We start from the raw sequence: 12,815 nt of genomic DNA, 5'->3' as shown, positions 1-12,815 counted from the left end.
TTTTACAACAAAATGTTTTTATTGAAAGTTCATGGCCTAAGATATTTTAGTTAAATTTGCAGTACATTCCCTATAATTTTAGCAATTGACAGCTAAGCCAGCTAGGCAAATCCTGGGAAGCCTGGAATGTAGAAATCTCCATACCAGTCTCCTTGGTATGTTGAGCCTTTGACTGCTACACATAACCTAATCTCATTCCTAACAGCTGCTGCTGGCTGGTTTGATTATTCATCAGACCGCACATACCATGGTGCTGTTGCCTATGATGAATGCTAATAACCCTTTTCGTATTTGTTAATATTTATATGGTTTTATGATGAACTAATTTCACTTATTTCTTTACAATTTAAATTAGGGGGAAAAGAGCTCCTATTTCTCCAAAATTCACACTATGCCCAATTCCAGTAGTTAAAGAAAGTACAGTACTTGATGCATTTCCTTTATTCACTTGGTTAGTTGATAGGCACTAGAGCAGAGTGGGTAAGAACATAGAGTCTAGATGGTTGGATGGTCTAGATTTAAGGACTTGCTCCTACAAAGGGAATCCTAGGTTCTCTGAACCTTAGACTTTTTAACATCAGTTTAAAATAGAGATCATAGTGTATCTACTTTATGGAATTGTAGTGGGGACTAAATGATACAATATTGATAAAGCCTGTAGCACCATAATGTCTAACAGAAGAAGCACTCTATAAAGTTCAGTTTAAAAAAAAAATAATATACTGTGGGTGGGATTAACAACTTTACTCATTTAAATCCTGAGGAGTGCCAAGTGACAAATAAGCAAACGATTATTTCAGAATATTCCTTATTTTGGATGTTGGGTGATTTCGTGTGAATATGAATTTTTGTTGCTCTTTCTGTGATTTTTTTTTATCACGTAAATTGTTGAAAAAGACAGCTTACTTCCGATTTGAATGACTATCTGTGTGCTGTACAGCACTGCAGAAATTCTGACACCCTCTTCCAGAACAGCACTGTACCACCCTAGCCTAAGCTACCATTTTTTTAAGTTGAAGTATAGTTGATTTACAATGTTGTGTTAGTTTCAGGTGTACAGCGCAGTGATTCAGTTATACATATATATATATGTATATGTATGTATATTCTTTTTCAGATTCTTTCCCATTATAGTTTATTACAAGATATTGAATATAGTTCCCTGTGCTATACAGTAGGTCCTTGTTGGTTATCTATTTTATATATAGTAATATATATAAATCCCAACCTCCTAATTTATCCCTCCCTCCCCCTTTCCCCTTTGATAACCATAAGTTTGTTTTGTATGTCTGTGGGTCTGTTTCTGTTCTGTAAATAAGTTCATTTGTGTCTTTCTTTCTTTCTTTCTTTTAGATTTCACATATAAGTCAAATGCTATGATATTTGTCTTCCTCTTTCTGGCTTACTTCACTTAGTATGATAATCTCTAGGTCTATCCATGTTGCTGCAAATGGCATTATTTCATTCTTTTTTATGGCTGAGTAATATTCCATTGTATATATGTACCACATCTTCTTTATCCATTCCTCTGTTGAGGGACATTTAGGTTGCTTCCATGTCTTTAGCCTAAGCTACCACTATTCCCCACCTGAAACTATAAAACTGTCCCGACAGATCCAGTTGAAATATTAACCTAGCTCTTCTCTTACCCATTCTGTACTCTGATCTTTTTCAAATATTTAGTGTCATTTCTCCCTATTTGAATTCCTTTAATGGCTTCCCATTGCTGTTAAGATAAAGGCAGTACCTTAATTTGCCCAGTGGTCCTGCAAGGTCTTGCTTCCCTTCTCACCAGCGTCATCATGTAGGAGGCTGCTCTTCCTTTTCCTTGCTTGCCATCACACTAGTCTTTGTTTTGCACACCTGTTTGCATGTTACTTTCCCCTTCTTTACGTCCACTTCCTGGAATGCTCCCCTCCATGCCCTGTTCTCATACTTTACATCTCAGGTCACTTCTTCGGGAAACATTTGCTGAGCTCCTTGACTCAATAAAGCCCCCTTTCATAGGCACTCAGCCTGTTTGTATCTCTCAGCGTAGAAACTGTCCAGCTATGTATAATCACAGGATGGCCTCTCTACTCCACCAGACCTAAGTTTCTTGAGGGCAGGCATCTGATTTTGATTTTATTCACCATCTTTTGAACTTTACACAGAGCTCAGTAAATATTTGTCGAATGAATGAAGCAACGAATAAGCAATAAAGCTCAGTCTTTAGCCAGGCTTTTATATGCCAAATGGATATCATGGACATGGTGCCTCCAGTTCTCTCTGTGGCTTTGTGCCAGTCTGTTTCCTCTTCTTGTCGGTGGCCATATACTTGACGTGCTAAATTGCAACACGAACCAATTATTGCCACTTAATCTTGTAGCAAATACGTGCTGAATGCATATGCAGGTTACTGTGGGAAGCACAGGAATCAGATGGAGAGCCCACCTCCAGCTCGTCCTTTTCCACTTCCCATACTCTGTTCCTCTCTGCTAACCTCTGCACAGGCTCCACAACTCACGCTGCTCTCTCCCCACCCTCTGCAGACTTTAAAACCATTTTAAATGGCTGAGTTGAATGGTGCTAAGTCAAGTAAAATGGTTTTAATAAAGATAATATAAAGACCAAAGAGTTCTTATTCAAAGAACTTGGTGTGGTTGATAGCATTAGACTTTTTAAATGATCTGTTGTTCTCATTTAAAAGTCTCTTTGGGTTAGACATAGAGTTCTTAGATATGATACCAAAAATGCGATCCGTAAAAGAAAACAAAATCAATACACTGGATCTCATTGAAAGTAAAACCTTTTGTAATACAAAAGAAACCACATAGGAGATGAAGACACAGGCCACAGATTGGGAGAAAATATTTATAAATCATGTAAGTTTACATTTATAGGGTTTGTAGTAAATCATACAAGTCCTGATAAAGAACTTGTATACAGACTATATAGGTAACTCTTACAACTCTGTAATAAGAATACATATGGCCCAATTAAAAAACAGGCAAAACGCTTGAGTATGTATTTTAATAAAGAAGATATGTGAATGGCTAATAAGCACATGAAAAGATGCTCAACATCATTAGTCATTAGGAAAATGCAAACTAAATCACAATGAGATACTACCGCACACGTGCTGGAATAGCCATCATCAAAATGACAGATACACTCAGTATTGGTGCAGATATAGAAAAACTGAAATCTACATGTATTACTGATGGGAATGTAAAATGGCCCTGCCGCTTGGTGGTTTCTTAAAATGTTAAACATAAATTTATGATACAACTTAGCAATTCTACTCCTACATACCTACCCAAGAGAAATGAAAGGCTGTGTTGACACAAAGACATGTTCATAGAAGCATTATCCATAACATCCCCAAACTGGAAAAACTGCAAACATCCATCAGCTGACAAATGGATAAACAAAATATAATAGAGCCATACAATGCAATACTGTTTAGCAATAAAAGGAAATAAACTACTAATGTGCATTACAGCACGGATCAACCTAAAGAACATGGTAAGTCAAAGAAGCCTGACATGAAAGAATCAATACTGTATGATGCTATTTAGATGAAGTGTCCAGAAAAGGCAATTCTTTAGAGACAGAAAGCACATTTCTGATTGCTTGGGGGTGGGGATAATCAATGACTGCAGACAGGCATGGAGAATCTGATGGGGTGATGGAAATATTCTAAAACTGGATTGTAGCGATGGTCATACCGTGCTAGCCATTATCGTCACTTAATGTATTAGGCAGGGTTCTCCATATGTTATAATCAGATTTCTTGGTAGGCATGCACTCAGAAGTTTGACTACCTGGATTTAAGATAAATCCCAATGTTATTGTCACCCTTGAGTTCCCTTAGAGCTGGGTTTGGGATCCTGCTTGACCCTTTCATAGCCCTGTACATATGTCACTGCATGCGAGACACTGTGTTATAGTTAATTTTTGTCTTAGTCCTCACCGGCCTGTAAGCTTATCCCCAGAACTTAGCACAGGACCTGGCATTCAGAAGATACTTATTGAATAGATAAATGAATGGAGGATGATGGCAGGAAACTTCCTGTTCCTTGGACAGTGTTTGAATAACCATAGCCTGTGTTTGTTCTGTGAGTCAATTTTTGATTCTTCTGTTGCCAGTCAATCTCACTTGAAGTGGCACATTCTTTAGATAATTTCATGGCTTCAGTTAGCTCTTGCTCTATCCATATTTTTGCAGTTTAACACTCCAAAGGTAATTTCACGGGCTCATCTCAATTTTGCCATATATAACCTAAAATTTAACTTGCTAACAGTGTGTGTAAGTGTGTGGGTTTGTGTGTGTGTGTGTATCTATCTCCATATTGTTATTTTTTAAGTGTTATGGAGGGTAAGTATAGATGGATTTTAGATACTTGCTGCCTTCCTTTTGCAACTGACCACACCTTAGAAATTCTGTCATCCAAAAAGTTTATGCTGTTGCATCTTATTCTATTGAGGTAGGTGGAACCACTCATTGTCATGAATAGTAAAGGATGTTGTTCTTCCTAGGTCTGGGGACTTTTAAGGTTGAGTTCTAAATGTGAATGGTGAGGATCTTTCTTGGGAAAATCAACAAAAGCTTATTCATTAAAAGGAGTAAAAAAAAATACAGTGTATCTAAGCACTGGATAAACTGTTTCTGCCCAATTGGAACCCCGATGTGTCATGTGAAAGGGAGATTTTTCTAGAGTGGAAAGTCCAGAAAAGGATTTAAAAACATATGGGGACTTCAGTATATCATAAAAGTAGCATTTCAAGTAAGTGGTAAAAATGGATTATTCCGTAAATATTTTGTGGAGAACTGGGTATCCATCTGGGAAATAAAGTTAAATCTCTACCTTAAGACATATAGCCTCCCCTGCCCCACCCCTTCCCCATCAAAAAAGCAAGGACGTTTCCTTCAAGTGATTTAACAATTGGGAAATCTCTAAGTATCACATAAAACTCAGAAGCCATTTTTAAAAGATAGAAAAATTCAGTTATATAAAAATAAATTTAACGCTCTACATAGAACACCATAAAGAAAGTAAAAAGACAAATAACAAACTGGAGAAAATATTTGTAACTCATATCTCATGTATTTGAAGAGCTTCTGAACTGCAACAAAAAACCCAAATCTAACAGAAAAGTGAACAAGGAATGTTTTCACAGAAAAAAAGGAAGTACAAATATCTCCAAAGCATACGAAAAAGGTGCTCAAATGCACTTACATTAAGAAAAATGCCAGTTAAAACTGTAAATGAGACATCTCATTAGCTTATTAATTGATAACTCTGTGTTGGACCAGGTATGGGAAATAGGCAGTGTCATACCTTGCTGGTGGAAATATAAATGATTACCAGCTCTGTAGACATTTGGCAATATTTGTCAAACTCTGAAATGTACCACCCCTGGGACCCAGTAATTGCATGTCTAGGAATTTATCCTACAGATGAAGGATATAGTACATGTATTAAATGTATAAGTTTATTCATTGCAGCATTGTTTGTAATAACAAAAGATTGTGAACAGAGAATTGGGTAAGACATTATGACACACTCAGTGAATGGAACACTTTAGAGCTATTGAAAAATAAACCAGCTTTATATGAAGGACAGTAAGTCAAAGTCATATATCAAAGTTATATTGTAAAGTCAAGATAGCAGATTGTGGAGAACTCTTACATATAACCAGTGCGTAAAAGGAAAGCAGAAACAACAACCACACACACACACACACACACACACACACACACACACACACACACCTGCTTTAGAATATGCATAGATTGATTGTAGCAGGACATTCAGGAATTAGTAGCAATCAGCGCCTTTAGGGAAAGAAACAGGAATAGAAGGAAGGGATTGTAGAGAGACTTACTTTTCAATATGTTCCTTTTTGTGTTTGAATTGAAACATTTAATTTTCAAACGTCCTACTCATTTCTCAACAGTAAATAATTTACAACTAAGTAAGCTTTCCTTTTGCTTTAAAACAAAATACTTCTTCTCTCTGCATTCGAGGTGGACTGTTATACCTCATACCCAGCTGCTATTATGTTGGGTTGTTCTGGACATAGGAAAGGAATTGTTGCAGCTTATGTCTGGTTTTCTTTTCCAGGACTTTGTTGGCATTAGGATGTCATGTGGGTATATCAGATGAACACACCGAAGAAAAGGTGAAAAAAATGAAGCTGCCGAAGAAGTAAGTTGAATGTCTAAGCAATATTAAATAGTCTGTGCCTTACTTTAGTGTTACTGCACCCACAAAACTCTTGATGCAATCCTAGATGCCTTGCTTACACGTAAGCTATAAAATTCAGATTCAAAATTTAAGCTTGCCGTATTACACTAGGGGCTGCATCAAGGCCATGGTGGGGTGAGAATCCATCACAGTGCCCAGAGGGGAAACAAGCTCACAAAATATTTGGTAGTGTGTTATGAGTGTGTTATTTTTGTTTTGTGTATGTGTGTGTGAACACGCGTGCCCACATCCTAACTGATTGGATATGGTTTCCCACTTTCCACCAGAAGATGTATAATTTCATTTATTTTTACAAAGAGAATCTATTTCAGGAGTAGTTCTGCAGTCAGTGTTATCACTTCCACTTTAAGATGAGAAAACGGAGGCACTGGATGCTCTCGGAGTTATTTTGCCTGCTGTGCTACAACCTCTGTGACCTTGTTTAACTGCTTAAAACTTCAGCTTTCTCAGCTGCGAACAGGTATTAATACGGGAAGTTTTAGGGACTAAATGAGTATAAGTGCTTAATAAATGATAACTGTTACATATTGTTACTTTTTCTTTATTTAGTTTAGTTTATGTATTCAAGCCACTCTTCCGAGGCCTGCATGTTGTAAATAGCAGGCCTGGAAATGTGCTAAGTAATATCATGGAGATAAAAACAAAGTAGCCACTCCATAATTTCTATCAGTCTCCCCAGATAAACATAAGATTAAAGTAGAAACCGTGTGCTTGCTATGCGAGTGCAAATTCTAGCAGGTCCTTTAGGCCAACGAACCTTTTTACTCAGGTCTTCCATTAAAAAATATGTATAACAACATATCCTACAAGGTTATATAAAGTATAGGACTAGTTTTGAGGCTCAAAACCATATATGCATAAAACGTATGTACATATTTTTAGGGATATATGCTTATTTGATAAGACTATTTTTCTAAAGCAGTGGAATCATAATTCTAGATAGTAACTACCTTTGTTGGAGAATAGGCAAGGGTGTTGAAAGGGGAGGAGCACACGGATAGATACAAGGGTGTTGGTAATGTTCTAATTTTTAACGTGGTGGTGGGTTAATGGAGTTCATTTCATTATAATGCTTTAAAGTATATTCTCTTGTATGTATCCAAAAAGAGTTATTTTTAAAAATAAAAATATGACAGGTATACATCCAAATATATCATTAATCTCAATAAATGGGAATCAGTGAAATTCTCCAGGTAAGATACAGTGATTGTCAGATTAGACTCAGAAAGATAACTCATGTTGTATACACCTCACAAAAATAAAACCCAGCTAAAGGAGACACATCGAGAAATTCAGAACGTGAAAAGTTGAAAAAAAAAATGAGAACATGATGTTCCAAGTAATATTATTCAAAAGGAAACTGCAATTTCCTTTTTGTCAGTTGCTTTATATAAGACAAAATAGCTCTGAAAGCAAAATTAAGGAAAGAAGCACACTGTATAAGGATCCAAAAAATAAGCATTATGCTAATACTACTCATGTATGCACCAAGTAAAATGGCTTCAAAAAATCAAGAAAGCAAAATATTAATAGATTTTCCAAAATAAATAGACAAATGTAAAATCATAGTGATAATTCCTAACACAACTCCCAGAAACTAATATGTGTAACAGATAAGTATTAATGAAGAATAATAAAAATTTAACCCCCTATAAATTAAAAACTTGACATATATAGAACACTGAACACATGGAACATTTATAAAACGCAACATCCTTTACAACATGAGGACATTGATACTGTAAATATCATATTTATTGAATCACAGGAAATAACAGTGACAATCAAAAAATCATGTAAAGTCATGACATATTTAAAAATTTTAAAACATAGTTGTAAATAGCTTATAGATCAAACATATCATTGTGAAAATTTAAAATACAAGAATGGCAAAGGCAAAGACTTCATATCAAAACATAAGAGTTGCATATTTAAAGCAATACTTGGAGAAAGCATGTTTTAGAAACCTAATAAGCAGGAAGAAAAATCTCTGAAAAGATTGATAAAAGAAAAAAGAAATACTTCTTTTAGCAATTATAGGGATATTTTCAAGAGGGACTGCAAACTATAACAAATTTATTAATTAACAAATTAGTTTCTAAGTTAAATGATACTGACAATTGTATATAATATTATCAAAACTGACCCATGAAGAAAGAAAATGTTAATAGAGCTACAGCTATTAAAGGAATTGAATTAATAGTTTAAAATACACACACACATCCCAAACCACTTTTCTATTGATTTCCAGCAAATATTTAAGAATGGGTAATCTCAAATGAAAAAGAAGCAGCACTTTACAGCTTATTATCTGAGAATAAAATAAATAAAATAAATAAAATAAAGCCCAGATGAGGGTAGTGTGAGGAAGGGAAATTGTAATCCAGCTTCACTTACGGGCATAGATACAAAAAAATGCTAAGTAAAATATTAGCAAACTTAACTCAGCAGTATATTACGGCCCAGCTAAATTTATTCCAGTAATAAAAAGATGGGTTAACATTAGAAAATACATTTATTCACACTAGAGTGAAGGAGAAAATTCATATGATCATACCAATATATTTAGTAATAAATATTTCATAAAATGTTTTACTTATAAGCATATGAACTCTTAGCAAGCAGTAGTCTGAGAGAACCTTCTTAACCTGACAAAAGGCCAATAGCAACCAGTAATCTATAAGGTAAAACCCCAAAGTTTTTCCTTTAGGATTCAGGAATAAGACATAAACTACTATTACCTGATGTATTCAATATAGCCAATGCAGTGAGACAAGAAAAAAATTATGAGTTTTGGAAAGGAAGAAAACATACTGTTGTCAATAGCAGGTAATGTTATTGCATTGAAAACTCAGGAGGATCTACAGTATTATTTGTTGACAATAAGTACAGCAATATTGCTAGATCAATACCTTTAAAATATCATTTAGAAGTGCAAAAAAAAAAACAAAAGAAAGAAAAAAAAGAAATCCCTAAGGTAGATGAGAAATCTAACCAAAGAGGTGCGAGACCTCTGTAGACTAAATGTTTAAATTGGATTTAAAGTCTTTAAAGACTATCTAAATAAATAGAGATAGATGATGATCAGGGATGGTACAACAAATATATCAGTTCTCCTCCAATTAATCTTAGAATCAATACTATTCCAGTCATTCCGCCAACAGAGGTTTTTAAGCAGCTTGATAAGCTATTCTAAAATATATGTGGAATTTCAAAGGCTCAAGAATATCTAGAAGTCTTTTACAAAAGAAGATAAACTTGCTCTGCTAGATATCAAGACTTATGATGAAACTATGGTAATGAAGGAAGTGTTACAATGGTACTGGATTAGACAAATTGAGACAGAGTTCCCAAATATATACATGCATATATACAAATTTGACATATGCCAAAGGTCTTGTTATAGATAAGTGGGGAAATGAAAACTGATCCATCAATGGTATTCATATAATTGACTAGCAAAATAGAAAAAAGTTAGGTCTCTACCTTATGCTGTACACAAACATTTGCAGGTTAATTCAAGACCCAATTGCACAAAACAAAAATACTTTATGAAGATGAGTAGAATATCTTCATGACCATGAGGTGGAGAAGGACTTTTTAAATCAGAAAAAAACACAAACCACAAAAGAACGCTCACTTCATTTAAGTCTTTGCTTAAATATAAACTCCTCTGAGAGGTCTTCCTTAAGCATTCTATTTATAATGCTCTGATCATTTTCTTTAACCTGCTTTATTTTTTCACTTGCACTTCTACAGCTGACGTTATTTATTCGTTTAGTTTTTGGGTCGCCTAAACTGAAATATGCACTCAATAAGAGACCGGGCTTTGTTTACTACAAGGCCCCCAGTTTCTAAAATACCTAGTACAGGAGTGATATCTGTAACATGACAGCATAAGATGTTCCTCCTTTTCATCCCCCTTTTATAAATCAGTGAATTAGATATCTGTACATGAATAAGAGTCCCTTTGCGGGGTTTCTGTAATTTGCACCTAGCTCTCAGGGACCCAAGAGGAATCTTGCTCACCAGTGCATCTGGTAGGAGATAGAGAAACCTCCCTACAAGCTGCAGAACTAATGAAGCCAGTAAGGCTGCCTGGGCCCCTTTCCTGGCTGTGGAACCAGAATCTGGTGAGTGAGAATCAGGCAGGTATGCACCCATGACAGACAGCTTGCAGAAGTCCAGCCTCCCAAAGGGAGATGCCAACACACCATTGGAGAAAAAAAGAACAAAGAAAACAAACAAAAAGAGAAACAGGAGTTTGGTCACAGCAGAGGCAGTAGGAGAAACTTTTCCCAGCACCACCCCACCCCCAAGAAGGTGGTGATCGGGCTGATTTATGTGGCAGAGACGTCTCTTCCTTGGAGAAGGAGGAGGAGCATGAGAGCGCCCTACTGCCTTGGCTGGGTGGGACTTGACTGGAGAAACCCATTTCTCTCCACTGGCACCTGGAGTGCTAAGGTGGGAGCTTGCAGCTGGGGGCTGGGAGGACTTTGAAATAGAAGTAGATAAGAATTTCAAATGGCCTTAAAGGGGCTGCACTCAGCAGAAAGTCTACCCACATGCCTTTGGGAGTGCCACTCCCGGGATCTCCCTACCAGGACTGTGGGCACCCCTAACCCACTCTGCTGCCAGTTCCCTGTGCACACTTCTGGTCAAGGAGAGTAATCTCCAGTAGACAGACCATGTGGATGGGCAAGGAGAAACCACAAGCTTGAGCTATAGCGCCGCCTTCTGGAAAACAAAAGAGAGGTTTCTGATAGCCAGCCTGGTGAGTTATAAGAACCAGAAAAGACATGAAAGCTCAGTTTAAGGTGCTTTCTGCTACTTCAAATGCAAAAAGCAGAAACACATGACTACAACCAATATGGAAAAGTCAAGGGAATATGGCATCACAAAAAGAGGATGGTAATTCTCCAGCAGCTGAGCTCAATGGCATGGAATATTGCGATCTAACTGATAAAGAATTCAAAATAGTGTTAAGAAATTCAGCAAGCCACAGGAAAACTCAGAAAGGCAATTTAGTGAAATCAGAAGTAAAATTAATGAATGGAAGGAGTACTCTAACAAAGAGAATGAAATTATAAAAAGAGCCAAACAGAAATACTAGAACTAAAGTATTCAATGAATGAGGTGAAGAATGTAACACAGAACATGTGTAGCAGAGCAGACCATGTAAAAGAAAGAGTAAATGACTTGGAGGATAGGAATATAGAAATAATACAATTAGGAGGTGAAACTAAGATTTAAAAGAGTGATGAAAGCCTATAAGAGCTATCAGATTCTATCAGAAAAACAAATATCTGAATAATTGGGCTCCAGAAGGAGAGGAGAGGGAGAAGGGGGCAGGGACTTTGTTTAAAGGAATAATAGTTGAGAACTTCCCAGGCCTGGGGACAGACTTAGACATACAAGTCCATAAAGCTAAAAGAACACCCTATTATCTCAATGTAAAAAGACTTTCTCCAAGACACATTGCAATGAAACTGTCAAAAATCAGTGATAGGGCTTCCCTGGTGGCGCAGTGGTTGGGAACGCCCCTGCCAATGCAGGGGACACGGGTTCGAGCCCTGGTCCAGGAGGATCCCACATGCCGCAGAGCAACTAAGCCCGTGTGCTACAATTACTGAGCCCGCGTGCCACAGCTGCTGAGCCTGCACTCTGGGGCCCGTGAGCCACAACTGCTGGGCCTGCGTACCTAGAGCCCATGCTCTGCAACAGGAGAGGCCACCGCAGTGAGAAGCCCGCACACCACAACGAAGAGCAGCCCACGCTCGACGCAACTAAAGAATGCCCGTGTGCAGCATCGAAGACCCAATGCAGCCCTAAATAAATAAATACATAAATAAATTAATTTTAAAAAATCAGTGGTAAAGAAATTATCTTAAAGCACATCAGGGGAAAAAAGAAAGTAAGGTACAGAGGAACCCCATTAGGCTATCAGCTGATTTCTCAGCAGAAACTCTGCAGGCCAGGAGAGGGTAGAATGACATATTCAAAGTGTTGAAAGATTAAAATTGCCAGCCAAGAATAGTATATGCAACAAAGTTAGTTTTCAGATAAGAAGGAGAAATAAAGGCTTTCCCAGACAAAAGCTGATGGGGTTCACCGCCAGTAGACCTGCCTTGCAGGAAATGCTGAAAGGAGTTCTTCAAGCTGGAATGAAAAGATGCTGACACAGGACAACATACGAAAATAGACAATACACTGGTGCTGGAGAAACAGAGGCAGTTTGGACCAGAGAATTGTAACTCCATGTTGGGGGGGTGGGTGTTGCCCACTCAACTATGGTATAAAAGTTAAAGGCAAAGAGTAGTAAAAAGAACTATAGCTACTATAAATCATTAATGAATATACAACATAAAAAGAGGTAAATTGTAACATCAGTAATATCAGTTGTAATATAAGTAATATAAGAAGGAGGAGTAAAAGATGGAGCCTTCATAGGCTTTCACAGGTGAGTTGCGATAGCTGATAAGCCTAAAATGGATTGTTTTATCTATACGATTTTTCATGTAATTTACAAGGTTACCACAAGACAAAAGTCTATATAGAATG

At 36.9% G+C, this 12,815-nt stretch overlaps 1 protein-coding gene and 1 long non-coding RNA gene across 8 annotated transcripts in view; one reads left to right on the top strand and one right to left on the bottom strand.

Moving 5' to 3' along the window:
• Positions 1-12,815, top strand: part of RYR2 (ryanodine receptor 2) — a 732,481-nt gene that overhangs the window by 425,242 nt on the left and 294,424 nt on the right. For all 7 annotated transcript variants that reach the window (XM_082425485.1, XM_082425482.1, XM_082425483.1 and 4 more), the window contains one exon: positions 6,111-6,194. In XM_082425485.1, the coding sequence (XP_082281611.1) occupies positions 6,111-6,194 (84 nt within the window). The remainder of the gene's footprint in view (positions 1-6,110; positions 6,195-12,815) is intronic.
• Positions 1-12,815, bottom strand: part of LOC309643169 — a 241,475-nt gene that overhangs the window by 156,230 nt on the left and 72,430 nt on the right. The gene's annotated exons all lie outside the window — the stretch shown is intronic.

Source organism: Balaenoptera physalus, assembly GCF_965194825.1.
Source record: "Balaenoptera physalus genome assembly, chromosome: 14".
Classification (NCBI taxonomy): domain Eukaryota; kingdom Metazoa; phylum Chordata; class Mammalia; order Artiodactyla; family Balaenopteridae; genus Balaenoptera; species Balaenoptera physalus.
This window is presented reverse-complemented; position numbering and strand designations above follow the sequence as displayed.